General features: G+C 43.6%; 1 protein-coding gene across 1 annotated transcript in view; it reads left to right on the top strand.

Moving 5' to 3' along the window:
* The window catches only part of PTPN18 (protein tyrosine phosphatase non-receptor type 18), a gene marked incomplete at its 3' end in the record, with an annotated part of 160,080 nt that overhangs the window by 46,492 nt on the left and 93,259 nt on the right, over window positions 1–20,329 (top strand). Inside the window, exons 2-3 of the mRNA XM_082264282.1 lie at window positions 18,278–18,386; window positions 18,500–18,576. Coding sequence (XP_082120408.1) covers window positions 18,278–18,386; window positions 18,500–18,576 — 186 coding nt within the window. The remainder of the gene's footprint in view (window positions 1–18,277; window positions 18,387–18,499; window positions 18,577–20,329) is intronic.

Raw genomic sequence — 20,329 nt, 5'->3', positions numbered from 1 at the left:
TGTCCTCCATTCCCCTTATTATCTTTGTTGACCTTCTCTGGACTCTCTCCAGTTCTAGCACATCCTTTCTGAAGACTGGTGCTCTATCGCCACTAAGATCCAGAAAATGGGACACAAGGTTCTCCCCCTGGTATCAGATAAATGTTGGCGTTGTAATGCCACCACGGGGAAGATGTTCCATATTCTTTGGGAATGCCTGTTGGTTAAACCTTTTTGGTGAGCGGTGGCTGACGTCATCAAACAGCTCACTAATGCTGACGTGGTAGACGACCCTGCGGCATGCCTACAGCATCTCACCCGACGGCCCATTAAAAAATACAAATCCTCTCTGACTATTCAGCTTTTGAATGCTGCCAAAGCCTGCATACCCCTCTGTTGGAGATCGACTGCTGCACCCACGAGGTCTCTGTGGTTTTCCAAGGTTAAGGAGCTTCGGGACATGGAAGACTTGTCGGCCACTTGGTACAATCGGGAACAAGCTCTTCAGGACAAGTGGGGACCGTGGGACTACTTTACATGTACGGATGCTTACCTGCGGGAGATCCCCGGCCCGGACTAGGGCGCTGGGGCACGGGCCACGGGACCCGGGTCTCGCCCGCTCTTTCTGCTCCTTTCCTGCCCTCTCCCTCCATTCTCCCTTCTCCCTTCCCCCTTTTCTTTTTTCTTCTTCTCTCTGTGTTTCTCCTTCCCTTGTTTTTGTTCTCCCGCCTGTGCATACCTGCGCCTTTTTCCCCGCTTCTGGGGCCTTCTTTTTCTTCTCTCTCTACTACTCGTTCATTTCCTGACTGACTCCATGGTTTGGAGTTACGCTTCTTGTTCTTACTCTGCATAGGAGCCTGTCCTTCGGTACTACCCTGGTACCTGATACCCATACGTATTATATAACTGAGGTTGTTTGCTCATTATTCAGACTATTTATCCTTGTAACATTTGGTATATCTGTTATTACACACTGCCATGAGGGAGCTGATACCACCTCCCTGTTTTCGGTCGGCTACACTCATTTTACTGCTGCTGTAACATCTGGCGGAGCGCTGATTTTGACGCTATTGTTGGTTTGTACTGTTTCATTTTTACCTGATGTGCCCTTAATTCTGTTTGTATTACAACCCTTTACTACAAACCCTGATTCCAAAAAAGTTAGGACACTGTACAAATTGTGAATAAAAACAGAATGAAATGATGTGGAAGTTTCAAATTTCAATATTTTATTCAGAATACAACATAGATGACATATCAAATGTTTAAACTGAGAAAATGTATCATTTTAAGGGAAAAATAAGTTGATTTTAAATTTGATGGCATCAACACATCTCAAAAAAGTTGGGACAAGGCCATGTTTACCACTGTGTGGCATCCCCTCTTCTTTTTATAACAGTCTGCAAACGTCTGGGGACTGAGGAGACAAGTGGCTCAAGTTTAGGAATAGGAGTGTTGTCCCATTCTTGTCTAATACAGATTTTTAGTTGCTCAAATGTCTTAGGTCTTCTTTGTCACATCTTCCTCTTTATGATACGCCAAATTTTTCTATGGGTGAAAGATCTGGACTGCAGGCTGGCCATTTCAGTACCCAGATCCTCCTTCTACGCAGCCATGATGTTGTAATTGATGCAGTATGTGGTCTGGCATTGTCATGTTGGAAAATGCAAGGTCTTCCCTGATAGAGACGACGTCTGGATGGGAGCATATGTTGTTCTAGAACTTGGATATACCTTTCAGCATTGATGGTGCCTTTCCAGATGTGTAAGCTGCCCATGCCACACGCACTCATGCAACCCCATACCATCAGAGATGCAGGCTTCTGAACTGAGCGCTGATAACTTGGGTTGTCCTTGTCCTCTTTAGTCTGAATGACATGGCGTCCCAGTTTTCCAAAAAGAACTTCAAATTTTGATTCGTCTGACCACAGAACAGTTTTCCACTTTGCCACAGTCCATTTTAAATGAGCCTTGGCCCAGAGAAAACGCCCGCGCCTCTGGATCATGTTTAGATATGGCTTCTTTTTTGGCCAATAGAGTTTTAGCCGGCATGGTGGATTGCGTTCACCGTCAATGTTTTCTGGAAGTATTCCTAAGCCCATGTTGTGATTTCCATTACAGTAGCATTCCTGTATGTGATGCAGTGCCGTCTAAGGGCCCGAAGATCACGGGCATCCAGTATGGTTTTCCGGCCTTGACCCTTACACACAGAGATTGTTCCAGATTCTCTGAATCTTTGGATGATTTTATGCACTGTAGATGATGATAACTTCAAACTCTTTGCAATTTTGCTCTGAGAAACTCCTTTCTGATATTGCTCCACTATTTTTCGCCGCAGCATTGTGGGAGTTGGTGATCCTCTGCCCATCTTGACTTCTGAGAGACACTGCCACTCTGAGAGGCTCTTTTTATACCCAATCATGTTGCCAATTGACCTAATAAGTTGCAAATTGGTCCTCCAGCTGTTCCTTTTATGTAAATTTAACTTTTCCGGCCTCCTATTGCTACCTGTCCCAACTTTTTTTGAATGTGTAGCTCTCATGAAATCCAAAATGAGCCAATATTTGGCATGACATTTCAAAATGTCTCACTTTCAACATTTGATATGTTATCTATATTATATTGTGAACAAATATAAGTTTATGAGATTTGTAAATGAGTCCATTCCTTTTTTACTCACAATTTGTACAGTGTCCCAACTTTTTTGGAATTGGGTTTGTAAATAAAGAAATAAAAAAAAAAGAAAGAAAAGAAGCTAAGAGAGGGTGAAAGGATGAAACCTAAAGGAAAGTTGGGAGTGATGGGAAGGGGGGAGAGAGGGGGAGACAGGAAAAAAAATAAATAGGGGGGGAGGTGGATAAATAGGGATGGCGCAACACGGTTGTGAAACTCAAATATCAAATTCTCTTTGTTGGGTTTTCAGTAATTCATGAATAGATAATATAGTCATCTGAGAAGTGAAATTTATCCCAATGAAGCCAACGCTCATTGTGCTCCTCCAAGGGTCACGGTAAGGTGTAGATTATTTCTAAAGTGACACAAAGACACAAAGATGGACTTCTAGAAGCTATAGCACAGTGCAAATTCTCCTAAGGTCAACCTATCATAAACCTGGGAAAACCTTTCCAACTAGGCATATAATAAAGAAATGCACTGATACTGGAGTTCCTACAAAAAGGTAAAGAAACAATGCTAACAGTGGTGTCTCCAGTAATTTTGGAATATTAAGTTGGCCATTACATAGCAGCCTATAGATCTTTCCACTAGATGGCTTGCATGTCCATTCACCCATTTATACGGCTGGATTTAGCGTTGGCATCAATACCGTAGCAATAAATCCAAAGTCTAGTTTCATCTGCTAACGTGCAATGGAAAATTGCATTTGCAACCAGTCTGGTCTCTACAAACGGCACTGCCGATTTTCTTGCTTTTCAGTTTTCTTACATAGGCCCCAGGGAATTTATATAAAGGGCTAGTTTAATTTTGGGTGGATGACTGCAGGATTAATTATCCACTCATTTCCTACTCCACACACAAAAGTTTAAATCATTCAGTGTTTTTATGCCACCCCATCACCATTTCTCCTTAAGCTGCAAAGGCAGTGGAGGGGGGCTACATATGTCACAGCTTTAAAGCTGTTGCCCATCACTGTGTGGCAACATTGATCCCTCCTGTTGCATTTGAAGTGCAGTACCACCCATTTAATGGGACCTATTCATATATAGCAGGTTTCCCTCGTAAATAAGACTGGGTCTTATATCAATTTTGGCAACAAAAGACACAGTGGGGCTTATTTTCATGGTAGGTCTTATCATGTAATGTGTATTTGCCAGTTCCTGGGCCCCCTGTCTTCTCTCCCCCTCCCCTGCCTGCCATCTCAGGAGTCATTAGCATTTAGCATTATGAGTTAAAGTGGTTGTAAAATCCTATAATCCACTCTATTACAGTATTATAAAATGTACAATGTGTGTGTTTCTGTATTATAATTGTGCCAAATACCTTCGTTACAGCTCCACTGGGTGCTTACATGACCCGCTGGAGCTCTCTTTCCCACTCTGAGCACTGTAGAGGGAGGGGCCGAGATCTCCCACTGACAGATGGGAGAATAGGAGGAGAGCAGCGGGAGGTCAGCTGAACGCTGAGCTGCGCTGTAACAAAGGTATTTTGCACAAAAATATTACAGAAACACACACATTGTACATTATTGTACATTGTATATAATGCTTTAATAGAGTGGATTATAGGATTTTACAACCACTTTAAACTAGGGTTTATTTTCGAGGTAGGGCTTATATTTCAGCCATCCTGGAAAATCACAAGAGGTCTTATTTTCATGGTAGGTCTTATTTTTGGGGAAACACGGTATATACTGAATTTGGGTCTGCCCCCCAACTGCGTTCAGTGCACGTGGATGAGATACTCTAGTCTAGTTTAAAACCGCATTTAATAACAGTGAGGAGATGATAAAATGCCTTCTCATCGTGTATCAAATTTTCTCTGATTAGTGATCTGAACTCAGATTGCTCTAGAGGGGTATTACATGTGTACTGAGCCCTTAAGCATTGCTTGATTGCTAAATGCTGAATTTTTTTTTTTTTTTTTTTTACATACTTAGGTCAGAACTAGGCAAACACTCAAAACATTCATGTAAAAAATTATAGCAAGGATTTAAGGAAATTGACTGTAGCTTAAAGCGGAGTTCCGGGCACAAAAACAATATTTTTTTTTTGTGCCCATCCGCTAGTTCAGCCTAACCTGAAAAGGAATTGGATAGTTAGATTTTTTTTTTTTTTTTAAACTCACCTTGTAATTGACGATCGTAAATACTCACCTCAGGGTACTTCCTCCCTCGGAGCCGCGGCTCACCCCGTCACTTCCTGCGCTGCGATGATTCCTGGGAGCTAAACGTCATCGCTCCCAGGAATCAATGCGCCGGCACCGGCCCCGCTCGTCACTTCCGGGCGACGCCGCATTCCCCTGCTAAACAGCTTCTGGGCATGCCCAGAAGCTGTTTAGGAATGCGGCGCCGCACCGGAAGTGACGAGAGGGGCCGGTGCGGCGCATTCTGGGAGAAGAAGACGTGGAAGAAGACGCAGAAGAGGACCGCGCCGGCTTCAGCTGCCCACAAGAGAGATGGAAACGCTGTGGAAGAAATTTTATAAGTAAGTATTTCTTCTAAAAGGTAAGTGCGAACCGGGACAGATCAGAGGCTAGCCATTGTGGAATGTGCTAGCCCTGACTGTCCCGGGGGTATGTTCATTAAAAAATGACATCTGTGCCCGGAACTCCGCTTTAAATGCTGAATTTTTGATTAAAGCCCCATATACATGATAAAAAATTGTACAACAGATCGTCCTGTTTTTTTGTATGCTAGTCACATATTGAACATGAAGAGTTTACTAAAGTTACGAAAATTCTCATACGACAGAATAAAAAATCGAAAGTGATGTCATGTGTTGTTGTGTATTTGTATTGTATTTTCGAATGACAACTTTACTGAATAAAGGACAATCGTACGAGTTGGGAGATGTTTTTTTGCCTCCAACATCCTAAAATGGTAGTTGCTCTGTCTGTGTTTAGGAGTGATCGTCTACAGGTAATCACTGCATGACCAATTACATGTGAACGGGCATGAAAATCTGTGGAAGCTGTCAGCCTCCCATTGCATTGAGTGGGGCCTGCACCACAGTTATTCATAAGTCTACCACTGATAACTGCAGTCACCACCATTTACATATGTGAATGGAGCCTTAGATTTTATTTCCAGGATTGAGTTTAGGTAAGGGCGAAGTTAAGTCTTTAGGCTTAAAGTGATGCTTCACCTCAATCATGGGTGTCCAAGTTTTTGGCTTCTCTAGGCCACATTGAGTATAGAGAAATTTTCTCAGGCCGCATATAAAATATATACTATATTTATGGTATATAAGTAATAAAACGCTGGCGCGCCCCCTGCACTAATTTAACACAACTAGAGGATGATGAAATGAAATCGAATCAGTATACAGAGGTTTACTTCTTCTGAGAGATAGTAAAGGAACACTCTAACCACCATGACTACTTCAGTGATTTGATGGTAGGAGTCAGAAAGACTGCACATGCTGAGATACTTACAGTTATGTGCTGGGGGCTAGTTGCACCCCTAGCACATATGACTCAGGAAGCCATAAAATGTCATGTCCTTATTCATACATGTATGAACAAGGACATGACATTTAATGACAAAACACAACTAGTTATTAAAAAACATATTGCAACAATTTACACACGCTAATGCACATACCTTTTCTACTTATTGTGCAAACTGCTGTCAGGTACTGCTGGCTGGTAATGCTGGTCATGACGTTGGGTACTGCTGGAGGAAGCAGCGGCTGCAGTAGAGAGCAGAGCCGCTGCTTCCTATATGGCTCCTGTCACAGGCATTTCATATCACTCCGCCTGTGATAGAGCCAGAACTATACAGGAAGCAGCGGCTCTGACACTGACTGCAGACATCCTAAGTCTCCCGCAGCAGCCGGGAGATCGCACAGCACTTGCAGCCTAGTGCGTGCCCATCCAATGCAGCCTAAACAGTGCTCATCCAATGCTGCCTAAACAGTGCCCATCCAATGCAGCCTGATCAGTGCCCATCCAATGCAGCCTCACCAGTGAATGCCCATCCAATGCAGCCTGATCAGTGTCCATCCAATGCAGCCTCACCAGTGAATGCCCATCTAATGCAGCCTGATCAGTGCCCATCCAATGCAGCCTTACCAGTGCCCATCCAATGCAGCCTCACCAGTGCGTGCCTATCCAATGCAGCCTCACTAGTGCATGCCCATCCAATGCAGCCTGATCAGTGCCCATCCAATGCAGCCTCAATAGTGCATGCCCATCCAATGCAGCCTTATCAGTGTCCATCCAATAAAGCCTCATCAGTGCATGCCATTCCAGTGCAGCCTGATCAGTGTCCATACAATGTAGCCTCACCAGTGCATGGACATCCAATGCAGCCTCAACAGTACGTGCTCATCCAATGCAGTCTGCAATGAAGAGAGAGGAGAGACGCTGGATTACACAGAGCAGGGATCTCTCACTTACCCAGCGACCGCTGTCATACGAAGTCCTGCCTCCTATGATAGAGATCACCAATGTGCTGCCAATGTGCTGTCTATCATAGGAGCCAGTCCAGGAGGCGGGGCTTCTTATGACAGTGGCCGCTGGGTAAGCAGGAGATCCCCACTCTGTTTGTAATCAGGCGGCGCTCGCCCCTCCCCTCCGAGGCAGCCTCTGCCTAAAGTTAGTTTGAACCTGCCGTGCCCCCAACTCGACTTCCTTCCTCCCCAGCAAAAAATAAATAAAAAATTGTCGGGGGCCGTGGGCCGCATTGCCTGCAGTTCCAGGCCGCATGCGGCCCGCGGGCCACAGGTTGGACATGCCTGACTTCAATTAAATGTAGCACTAATCCATTTTTTTAAAATATCAAAATATATACGCATCTTTTGGGGGGGATGGGGAGGGAGAATTGTGTCAGCTTGGCTTAGCCACCCTGCCTACAACCTTCTGGGACACGGCACAATTCCCAGGAGGCTGCCGGACCGGTCCAACAGCGCTACAGTGCCTCTTACGTGTGCATTGGGGAGCCAGCTGTAGGTTTTCTATAAGTTATGGCTGTCTCCCATATCATGGATGGCAGCGCAGCGCCAGAGAGCTGAAGCCTGGCAGATAATCGATTCCAGGAAGTCTCTACAGGCAGCAAAGTCTCTATTTCTTAATAATCAGTAGCTACAGTATTGGACTTGCTGTTTTTTATGTTTTTAAAAACCAAATAAAGTTAAGTAAACCATACTTTTTTATAATTTTTTTTTCCTTCAACCAGTGGGCTGAACAAAAAAGAATGTGCCAATTCCCCCATCCACACATTCGCATACCTCCCAACTTTTTGCAGTAGAAATAAGGGGCACATATTATCAAAAAAAATGTAGGCATAGGACACACATCCCTGCCACACCACTTAAAGGAGAATTATACAAGCAAAATAATTAGTTAATATTAGTTAAACACTACTATTTCTTTATACTGGTTTTTAAATGTACTAATGCAAAATGTAGAAACTGGGTGAATGCTTTAGCACCCTTGAAATAGTTTTTAAAAGATACATAGTGCATTTTATATACAACTATATTGATCAGACTAAAATGAGGGACAAATGAGGAGAAAAGAGGGACAGAGGGCCTTTGTTCCAAATCAGGGACAGTTTGGAGCTATGCATTCGGGGTGGACAGTGAAATCACTCCCACTGTGCTGTTGTGTTTTCAGGTGGAAACTCAAAAGAGGAAACTTTAATAGGCTTGTAATGCTGCAAAGACTGCCCAAAAATGGAAGCAGAACGCAATAGTGACATAAAGTGTTCATCAGCGTTTTATAATGTGTTTTTGTAGGAGGGTTTAAAGTGTTACTAAACCCAGGAACCTGCATTCACTATATCTGGTCTCCTACACTACACAGAACATGGAAATGGAATAGTTTTAGTAAATATAAACTGCTAAATACCTTTTCTCATCAGCAGTATATAGCAGTCTTGTCGCTTATATCAGTGTCTGGTCAAAGCTTGTAGGAAGAGTTTTAATTCTCCCCTGACTGTCCTAGGAGGCTGCAGGACCCTTGACCCTCTGTTTGGATAGTGCTAATTGGCCCTGTGCTGATCAAGTGCACTCTCCCAAGAAAAAAAAAACAACTACCCAGCAATACACATCAAACCGAGCATGTGCAGCTTGCCTCCAAGGTTGTTCTAACAGCAGATGGATTGCAGACTCTGGAAGATGGGGGTGATCAGGGAAGACAGGATCAAAAAGCCTTTTTACACAATGCAGAGCATTAACCCCTTAGGTTCTACAGTGATTATAACAAGCATGTTTTACTGCATATACAGACTGATGTTACTGTTGTTGGTTAAGTAACACATTAATATCACTATAAATCATAATTGAGGGCTAAGGTGTCATGTTAGGGTGCGGGTAAGCAGAAGATTAAAGCAGACCTTTAGTTATTTTTTTCATCTTTCCATCTATTAAATCTTCTGCCCTTGTTGTTTTAACTTTGCATAGTAAAATATTTTTTTTCTGCCAGCTTATACAGCCCACTTCCTCTTTCGTGTCTGGTAATTAGCCTAGGCTAATGACATCATGCACAGCTCTCACTCTCGTGAGAATTTGCCAGCAAGGGAGGAGGGGTGAGTCATAGGAGAGCCAAGGAGAACTGCAGAGCTGGAGGGGCTGGATGAGGGCAGAGATAACAGGAGACTGTAGAGGTCCATGAGTATTTATCAAGAGAAGGGAGAGGGGAGAGAGAGAGAGCCTCCATGTGAATCCAGGAAGTGAACAGGCAGCAGCTTCAGCTGCCCACAGTTAAAATGGCTGCAGCCAGACTTAGTGGAGGGAGATTTCTGAAGCATATTTGGCAAGTACAGAATCACAGTATATATACAATAATATGCAAAGCGGTTGGAGGGAAGCTTCAGAATGACAAATATGTTTTTATTACAAATTATGTGAGCAGACTGCAGTTTCTCTTTAAGAGTGAGGGTAGTGTAAAGTTCAGATTAGGGTTGGAGGTCAGGTTTGTAGAGGTCTCTCTATTTTAAACTTTACAATTTTCACCTTTAAATGCCTGTGCCAAGAACTGCCTGTCATCAAACTTCTCTGATAACAGTATACTGTAGGTACACATCAAAGCAATGATGTGGATACCAGCAAATCCAAAGCAAAAGAAAAACACTTTAAACTCAGGAGGTAAAAATATTCAGGTAGGGGCGTGGCTTCCTTACAGCGCCGAATGGACGTCTGATCGGTGACCTCCGACAGAGTCACAGGGATCTGAACGCATCCGCAGAGATCCTCCGCAGCTGACCGCCTGCACTTCATCCCTTAAACTGGGTAGTGACGTGTTTTGTATTCAGGAAACTCATTTGCTCTGCTACCCCAAATATCTCTCACAAAAGATTCCCGCACATCTTCATGGCATCTGCATCCACTAAACTCAAAGGCTTGCTCATTGCCATAAAGAACACTGTAGCATTTTCCTTGCTAGAAGAATTCTCGAACGCCGAGGGCAGGTATTTGATTTTGCTTTGTGAAATCAATCACAAGCTATATACCCTGGTCAATGCCTACACACCAAATGTGCACCAACTAAGGTTCTGGAGGAGGCTTTTCCACAAAATAGCGAAAGTACGCAAAGGACAGGTGCTGATATGTGGAGATTTCAACCTTACAGCGGACCCTCATGGATCTGTCCTCACCCCACAAACGCACCCCTCCATCGCTGCAGTCACTTTTTTACGATAAGTCAGTGTACGATGTGTGGTGCTGCCAACATGCCACTGAGCGTGACTATACTTTTTACTCCTCTCGCCACCATTCCTATTCTAGGATAGACATGATCCTAGCGGACAGAGCCTTACTTCAGTCAGTGTCCTCATCGCATATCCATGACATAACATGGTCAGACCACGCACCAATTTCAATCACCCTGTCTGAATCCCAAGCTTCCACTCCAGATTACATTTGGAGACTCAACACCGGGGTATTGAACTCACCCCAACATTATGCTACCTTAGCTAAACATCTTAAGGAATTTTTTGAGTTGAATTCTGGTTCTGTGAATAATCCTACTACTGTGTGGTGTGCCCATAAGGCCTTTATTAGGGGCATTCTTATTCAAATGTGTTCCCGTATTAAGAGGCAGAGGTCATTGCAGCTTGACAATATACTTAAGAACATTCATACATTAGAGATCCAGAATAAAACAAACCCCACTCCAGCCACCTCCCAATCTCTTTCTGATTTGCGCCTCTCCCTTAGGACACTTTTACTGGAACAATATGATAAACATTTTAAAGCTCTACAACTCACAGCATACTCATCGGGTAACCGTGCAGGGAAATTTTTGGCAGCCCGTCTGAAGGCCAAGAGGACGCAAACCAGAATTTCCCATCTCTTTGCATCACACATCAACCAAAAAATGATACACCCTAAAGCCATAGCGGACTCTTTCGCTGCCTACTATAGTTCATTGTACAACCTGAACCAGGATGCTACTACTCCTCAACCCCTAGGTTACCAAATAGATGCTTTTTTATCCTCTGTCAATCTTCCGTCCCTGACGGAAGCTCAATTAGCAGTCATGAACGCGCCCTTCACCCCTCTAGAACTGGCGAATGTTATTCGCTCCTTACCTGTAGGGAAGTCACCTGGCCCGGACGGCCTTTCTAATGACTGTTACAAACATTTTCAATCAATTCTTCTTTCCCCGTTGAGCCGTGTATTTGAGGCTGCAGTGGCCTCTGCCTCCTTTCCCTCAGAAATGCTGAAAGCCTACATTGTAACATTGCCGAAACCGGGTAAGGAACCCACAACCCCAGCCAATTTTCGCCCGATATCTCTGTTGCATACTGATGTTAAAATTTACCCTAAATTAGTGGCAAACAGATTAGCGTCTGTGCTGCCTGCCTTAATTAAGCCGGACCAGTCTGGCTTTGTAGCTGGCCGCCAAGCTTCAGATGTTATGAGGCGGGTAGTGCAGATCCTGGAGCGCGCTGCTACCAGTCGGGTGCCTTCTCTGCTGGTCCCACCCCCAGAGCTAAGATCCAACATATGTTCCCGTATACTTAGAGCAAGGATTACGTTCCCTATCTTGGTACCTGTCTCACTCCTAAGCCATCCCATCTAACTGAAGCCAATTACCCCCCTTTGATCGCCAAATTAACTTCAGAATGCCAACACATGTCCAAAGTTATCATGTCCTGGTCAGGGCGCCTTGCCGCCTTCAAAATGAAACTGCTCCCTCAAATTTTATATTTATTTAGGACCCTACCAGTCCCTTTACATCCCCGTTTTCTTAAAGCACTTACCGCTATACTAAAATCCTTTGTATGGCAAAAACTGAAACCCCGTAGCTCCCATATTCTGCTTTGTAAACATAGAACGGCTGGAGGCATGGTTGACCTTGGTGATTATCTTTTGGCCACCCAGTTGACACAGTTACCTCAATGGATCTCTCCCCAAACTGATGTGTTGTGGCCTGAGATGGAGAGTGCTCTCTGTCAGACCCCATCTCTCTACGAGCTACTTCTCGCGGACATTTGGAACCCATATTCATTTAAAGTCCTTCCCTTAACCGCACAGGCTTCCCTAACAGCATGGCGTACACATCACTTGACGGTTGCTCTTTCCTCCCCCAACACATCTTTGCCCATTCCGCTGGGCACCTTGGAACTACTAATCCCAAACCTCTCGTTAAGCAAATGGTTTGCCTTGGGAATAGCCTCACTTGGCGGGACATTAGTCAAAGACTCCATTAAAACATTCTCGCAGCTCCAGTTTCAGCTCCCACACTCAGAACTATACTCCTATATGCAAGTATCCCACTTTATGAGGTCCCTAGCTTCACCCAGTATCTCCCTATCTTCCCAATGCTGGTCCTTTTTGTACGTCCTCTCATCCTAAAGCAAAAGGAGTTTCTTTCTTTTACAATATTCTACAAGATAAGTGTACATTTGTCAAAACCTACCCTTATCATAAATGGGAATCGGACCTGGGCATGGTTTTCAGTGAAGCTCAATGGTGCAAAGCTATGCATTCTGTCTACACAGCATCCAAATGTGTGAATTACTGGGAACTGTTTCAGAAAATAGCACTACGGTGGTACCTAACTCCTTATAGGATCTCTAAATTTAGCAAGACGCATTCTCCCTTGTGCTGGAGGGGTGTGGAAGGGTCGGCCATATTTTGCATGTTATGTGGGCTTGTAAAAATCTGAAAAGCTTCTGGAACTCAGTATTTTGCTTGATCTCTGCAGTCACCGACGTGCTATCTCTGCCGTCTCCAGCCTTGGCTATACTTAACTCGGGCATAGATAGATACCCCCCGAAGCTTCTATGATAGTGACGCATATTCGGCTAGCTGCTAGGATTCTCATCACCAGAAATTGGAAGTCAAACCTGACGGCCTCAGAGGTCATTGGCATGGTCAAGGTGAACTCAGTATATGAAAAATTGCTAACTCACAAGACTGGACAGGGACAGGCATATGATAGCCATTGGAACCTATGGCATATGTGGATATCGAAAAAACCCTGATATGTAATATGTAGTGTGATGTATGTTTTGATCTTTATTAACTACGGTACCGACCCCCCACTCCCCCCCCTTTTCACTTCCCCCCTTTTCCTCCTTCCCCTGCCCTACCCCCCCCCCTTTTTTTTATTTGCACCCCAGTTTTGGTTATGGTATGCTACACATTTTGTCAAATGATGGTCTTCATTATTATGCATCTTCCTCCACTATTTGGAGTGTCTGCTTATTTCATGCTCTTTGTACTGCATTGTACATTGTAACCTTGTTTGTTCATTGTGAAAAGTTTATTTTCAATAAAAAAAAATATCCAGGTGTTGATCACTTTTTTTGTAGACACAGAAGTTGTAAAGTGGACTTCAGCATTATCAGTGAGGATTTGCTATGTTAGAGGGAACATCTTGAAATGTTGATTGCGCCTAAACAGTACCCTAAAAGATTTAACTTTGTCTTGAATTCTTTCTGGAAAATATCAATACACTTCCTGGTATGTGAGGGTTCCTATTGAAAGCAGAGTATAGAGAAGTCAATGGGTAGATACAGAAATAGAAGATTAAGAGCTGGGTGGTTACTTCCTCCACGAAGGTCAGATCACTCAATCAGCCAGTCCTTTAAGGTGATATTAAAGCCTTATTTTTTTTATATTTATTTTTTTAATATAAAAACGTGTTATATTTACCTGCTGTGTGCAGTGGTTTTTCACAGAGCAGCCCTGATCCTTCTCTTCTCTGGTCCCCCCACCGACGCTCTGGCCTCCTCCCCTTGCTGAGTGCCTCCATAGCAAACTGCTTGCTATGGGGGTAGTCATGCATACTCGCTCCCAAGCCCCACTGTGTGTGTCCATTTGGTGTCCTTCAGCCAATGGGGAGGCAGAGAGCCAGGACAGCAGCTGCTCTCGCGCACATCAGTAAATCCGGCTCAGGTAAGTATTAGGGGGGACGGTTGGGGGAGCTGCATATTGAAGTTTTTTTTTCTTCATTGTATGCATGAAGGTAAAAAAGTTTTAGGCTTCACAACCACTTTAAGCTCACCATACACTACAATCTGATTGTACAATTTCTGCTAGGGCAAGGACCTGCCTGATTAAATACAAATTGATTGGACAGATTAGGTAGGTGGTCCTATCACAGAAATTGTGTAGTTTTAACCACTTTAAGACCAGGCCTTTTCTGGAAAGAGGTGGTTTCTGCGGGAATTATGGTGGCTCTCAAAAGACTCTTAGACGTACATCTCAAGAATCAGAACATGCAGGGGTATGAGAGATGATTACGGCCACACACACCTACACAGGTTGAACTGGATGGACTATTGTCTTTATTCAACCTCACCTACTATGTAACTATGTAATAAAATGGCAATTGTTGCAATATTTTATGTCGCACCTTATTTGCACAGAGCTCTTTCAAATGCAGTGTTTGAGGAAAAATTACACTTTAATTTAAAAAAAAAACAAAACAAAAAAAACAGTAAAGTTAGCCCAATTGTTTTGTATAATGTGAAAGATGATGTTACGCCAAGTAAATAGATATCTAACATGTCATGCTTTAAAGTTGCGAACGCTTGTGGAATAGCGACTAACTTCAGTACTTAAAAATCTCCATATTCGACACTTTAAACATTTTTTCAGGTTACCTAGAGTGCTGGAATTATTGCTCTAATGATCGAGGCAATACCTCACATGTGCGGTTTGAACACCGTGTACATATGCGGACGTGACTTAAGTATGCGTTCACTTTCGCGTGTGAACACGAAGGGACGGGCACTTTACATTTTTTTTTCCTTTTTCGTTCATTGACGGACACAGCTCCACATCCTCTTTGACCCTTGGGTTATGCTGCTCTCCTTAGGAGTAGGACAATAGGCGGAAAAAATTTGACTACGCCCATAGGGCAGTCCTAGGGGGTATACTCCCAGTTCCTGCTATGGGACCTCAGTTTTTTTTCTGCCTAGTCAGGAGTAAGAACCTAGTTCCTTGCTGTGATTTCTGGTCCTGGAATTTTTTCCTTTTTAAACTGAATTTTTCTTATTTTATTATTTTCTGAACTACAATCAAGTCTGTTCCAGTAAGAACTACAATCAACTGCCAGACTGGGTGGTCTTTCCAGTCCGGCCAGCAAACGCGACCCGACCTCACCTGACCCACTCTCAGAAGCTGCGGGGCCCTCTGGATCTCTGTCTATCCTGGCGGCCATGACGGCGGTCCTGCAGTCACTGGTTTTAAAAGTGGATATGGCCCTTCAACATAGGCCTAGCAAAAAAACGCCTTTTGAAAATATTAGTGATCTCCCTCTGATTACTTTGTCAGAGAAGGTGGCTTTTTGATGGCTATTACTTCTGCACGCAGGGTGTCCGAGTTGGCTGCGTTGTCCTGTCAGTCACCTTACCTGGTGGTTCACAGGGACAAAGTGGTGCTACGTCCCTCCCAGTCTTTCCTTCCTAAGGTCGTCTCGAGTTTCCACTTAAATTAAGACATTGTGTTGCTTTCCTTGTATCCTAAGCCTAAGCATCCTAAAGAGATTGCCTTACATTACCTGGATTTGGTTCGGACGATCAGGGTGTACCTGGTGGCGACTGAGTCGATTCGGAAATCGAATTCCTTATTTGTCCTTATGTATGGGTCTCGTAAGAGGCAGGCCGCATCTGCTGCAACCATTTCCAGATGGATCAGGCAGACGGTGGTGCAGGCCTATTCCATCAAGGGTCAGGTTCCTCCTTTCCCTGTTAAGGCTTATTCTACTAGGGCGCTTAGTGCCTTCTGGGCCTTCCGTCATTAGGCGTTAGTGGTCCAGGTTTGCAAGGTGGCCACCTGGTCGCCTGTGCACACATTCACAAAGTTTTACAAGGTGGATGTACTCGCATCTGCGGATGCTGCTTTTGCCGCAAAGTTTTGCAGGCTGCTGTTGCAGAGGCTTCTGCCTCTTTAGGGTTTATTTTTCTTTGGTAGGTGAGATCCAGTTGTTCCTGGTTGAGCTCCTGGTTTTTCTGGTTGGCTACGTTTAGCCCTTTTGGTAAATATGTTTATTGCTGTGTTTTTTTCCACCCCTCGAGTTGACACTGCTTTGGGACGTCCCAAGGGTCAAAGAAGATATGGAGCTGTGTCCGTCAATGAACGAAAGAGAAAATTGGATTTTTGTCTTACCGTAAAAACATTTTCTCTGATGTTCATTGACGGACACAGCACCCACACCTCTGTTGAGTTGGGTTATGTATTCTTCTGACACCGCATGTTACAAAATTGAAGTCCTATAGCAGGAAGTGGAAGTATACCCCCCTAGGACTGCCCTATGGGCGTAGTGAATTTTTTTTCCGCATAGTGTCCTAATCCTATGGAGAGCAGCATAACCCAGGGATCAAAAAAGATATGGAGCTGTGTCTGTAAATGACCCCTACCGAAGAAGACGTTGGAGCCATACGCTCGTCGTAACGCGTACAGGGGGGCGGAGCTTGCGTGACCGACGCCGAACATCTCTCGAGTGACACACGCTATTATTGCCATAACAGCAGGCACGGTGAAGTGCCCTGTACATGTGAGTAAACTTCTATTTACCTCAATAAAACCTGATTGTTGAAACGGAGAGCACTATATTTTCCCTTTTATATTTTGCATCGCATGTCCCGTGTCTTGAGACCTCCGGAGCTGAGAGGCTGGAGTGTCTTTCCAGGAGTCTGATATCCTCAGTATATGCTTTTGCTGGCCCGTCTGGGTCCTGTTTGGAGGTGAGAGGCCAATCTATCAGGTGGAGGGATTTCACAGATTGGTGTGCACTTTTCACCAGATTGCATTTCTGATTTGGACACCTGGACACTTATGCACATTTATTGGATTTTGAGCACAATCACAGCTTGTATGGACTTCAGATATTGATTATATTAACATCATTTATGTTTATTGGTGCACGTCTGGCGCAGCACATTTTTTGTATTTATGTGTCTGTAAATGAACATCAGAAAAAAGGATTTTACGGTATAACAAAAATCCATTTTTGTTTTCTTATTTATTTTACTTTTTATTTTTAAACTGTCCCTTTAATTTAGTTTTTTTTTTATCACTTGTAAAAATCCCTTGTAATAGAAATAAGCATTATAGGTCCTCTTTATAGAGAGATCTGAAGTCAAAAAAGACCCCAGATCTCACATTTACACCTGCCTCTAAGAGAAGAAAAAAAAATCATCCCTTTAAAACCGCGAGGTGAAAGTGATGTCAGTCGTCGCTCCGATCCTTCAAGAGCATAGAGCCGAGTAGGGGCTATCTTGCCTTCACTTGGCTTACTGCCCAGCTACTGATCGACCTGATCGGCTTTGGGTTTATCAACGGCTTTGGTAAACCCGAAAGACACCAGGAAGTTGCGGGAGGGGGGCCTCAACTGATCTTATCAGCAGTTGTGTTCTGTCGTTCCTGAATAAACATGAAGACTTTAAGAGCAACTACCGGTGTGCGGATCATCTTTCTACATATGTACTCAGTTAAATGGCTGTGGATCGGGCACCATGCGCTAGTTTATTGGTGAGCTCTATGGGTAGTAGCACTGCTCCTTCTTTTTGCATTTTGGCCTCTCCCGCTGCCTCTAAAAGTGATCTTGGGGCAAATCCGCTGCCGGGATCATTTTTATCTTGTAGAGAATCGCCCGCAGTACAAAAGGATACTGGGTATATTGGCAGATAGCTGCTGCCATAACAATGGTAGTCAATGTCAAAGTAATGATTTAAATGTACTGTGGGCAGTCGTTAAGTGGCTAATGAAGACTCTACAAAGATTGTACCGTCAGGCTGTCAGGTACCCTTACGAAGAGCATAGTAGAGTAGTAGAGCCAAGACGAATTCCAGGGCAGTGGAAATTAACTGCCTGATCATAGAAAGATGTCTAAACATCACAGCTAGGGCTCGTTCACACTTGTAGCTGCCCTTGTCACCCCTCTGAAAAGTGATCAGTGGTTGACAGGTAGACTGAAGGCAAAATGTCACCTTCTTTTTTGCCCGTTTTAACTCTGAAAAGCCCACAGCTCCACATGCATTACACATGGTTGCAAGATGGTTGTAGAGTAGCTCTATTCACTTGAATGGTTCATGCTTGACAGCGGTATTGAGACAGAAATGCAGGAGCATTGAGATAGGAAAGCAGCCAATTGCCCAATAGAAATGCCAGGACTTGCAGCAGATGAGGTGCTTATTTATTATATTCCTTGTTTTGCAGGAAATTAGAAATCGATCCATGTGTTTAAAGCAGGACAACAACTACTCCACGGAGGCAGGGGGTAGCCAGGAGAACCTGAAGAAGAATCGATACAAAGACATTCTACCGTGTGAGTATAAGGCGGGTTATTGTGCAGGGGAAAAAACAGATGACCATGGACACAGGCACACTGTGCCTAACCCTCAAACTGCTCCAATACCTATCTATTTTGTTTTGTTTCAGATGATCAAACACGGGTTCCTATCTCATTTCTTGCGGAAGAAGTTGGCTCCGATTACATTAATGCAAGCTTTATACAGGTGATGACTAGCTACTGTTGGTAAAAAGAAGCTGTCAATTTTTAAATAATTTGTTCAGTCATCAGCTTTATGCAAGTGCTACTCCTAGCCCTAATCTAATATTCAAATAACGTTCTATTATCAGTCCTACCTCTTTCCACAGGACCTGGTTCACATTAAAATGGGCCTAGAATCAAATATTTTTTTCAGATTTAGTAGATTAATGAAATACAGAGTTTGTGTCTCGCTAAAATTTTGGAGAAAATTGGGTAATTTGGTAAAAAAGTGACCATATTGGCTTGAAGTTGCTTTGAAATGCATTTAAGTTAGGGGATGGCAAAAAGATCATGGCTAAAGAGGTTTTACTAAAGTGATGTTAAAGTACTAAACTAAAGGCTTTTGAATGACAGTCTAAACAACTTCCAAATCCAGTTACTATATGAGGCACAAGCCTCATTTTTTTTTAATATAAAATATATAAAAAAACAAAATACTTAATCTGGGTATATTCCATCCTGTACTGCAAAGTAGTGCATACATACACTACAAGACAATACAGTTCCAATCATACAAAAATTTCATTCATCCTGTGGTATGATGCCTAACGTGTTGTGTGGAGCAAAGTTCCCCAAAACACCACGGCATGCATGAAGCCGCTTGCCTCGAAAGCATGGTCAAGACATATTACCGAACTAGCGGCACAAAGTCTGATATGCAGTGCCTGAGTTGGACCCCTGTCCCGCATGTCCTACATGGCACCGCAACTGAAAACAAAGCATGCAACGTTTCAAACATATTTAAAACGGTTCAATAAGCAACGGGTGTGCGATGGGGGCTAGGGAGGTGGGATGGAGGGGGGGGGGAGGAGCTCACAAGCCTGAAGCTTTTTTTGAAAGGACAAAGACACACAAGGGAGAGTGGGGGGAAGAGGAAATCTTCAGATGTCTGGTTATAGTCTCTAAACAGACTGTGGATCAGTCTGAGACAGGCCTCAATGCACATCCTTTACCGTTGGTCTGGCGCACCATAGAGCATCCTTAAAGCATCCAAACCTCATAGAGTATACAAAAAATTCCTTTACCCTTCCAGACTGAGCCAAAGCCTCCTTCATTTGTGTTATACCAGCTCCCACACCCAGACACTGCAGCTCACAGTGGGATGGTCCTAGCAACAGTGGTGGCGCTGTCAGTCTAGAAAGCAGTACAAAGGACTAGGTGTAGCCAAGTGCTGATTGACAAGCTACATGATTGTGAATTAGCAGTGACAATGCAAATAGGCACACCCCTTGCATTTTTTCATCTCACTGTAGTGCAAGCAGACACAGTCTACATGACAGTGACAACTCTGCTCTGAATTCAGGAGCAGTGCAGCACCACTGTTGCACCATCACAGGAAGCCAAATTAGGTGGACTTACACTGGCAGGATCAACAGGAATTTGTGGGACTTTGCAGGGAAGACTAAGAGAAAACTGTAAGTGCAAATGCACTTATAATTAGGTGCTACGGCACATACTTTCACATTATTGTTATTTTTAGTTCACAGCAGCATATGCGAAATCTATTTCTTTCAAAGTAGACCTAGAGATAATTCAGGAAAGAAAGCCATGTGATCAACATTGTTAGTTTTGACGTTCTCCCAGAGTGTACCTCTAAGCTTAGTTACAGTGACTTCCCTGGAGTTTGAAGACTGCATTTAATGATTTAAAACACTGTTTTTTTTAATTATCATTGTTACATATTGTTATAGGTCAGGAATTTATTAATGTAGACTGAA

This window comes from Pelophylax lessonae, assembly GCF_965119305.1.
Source record: "Pelophylax lessonae genome assembly, chromosome: 7".
Lineage (NCBI taxonomy): Eukaryota > Metazoa > Chordata > Amphibia > Anura > Ranidae > Pelophylax > Pelophylax lessonae.
The sequence above is the reverse complement of the archived record's forward strand: the minus strand, read 5'-3'. Positions and strand labels throughout refer to the sequence as shown.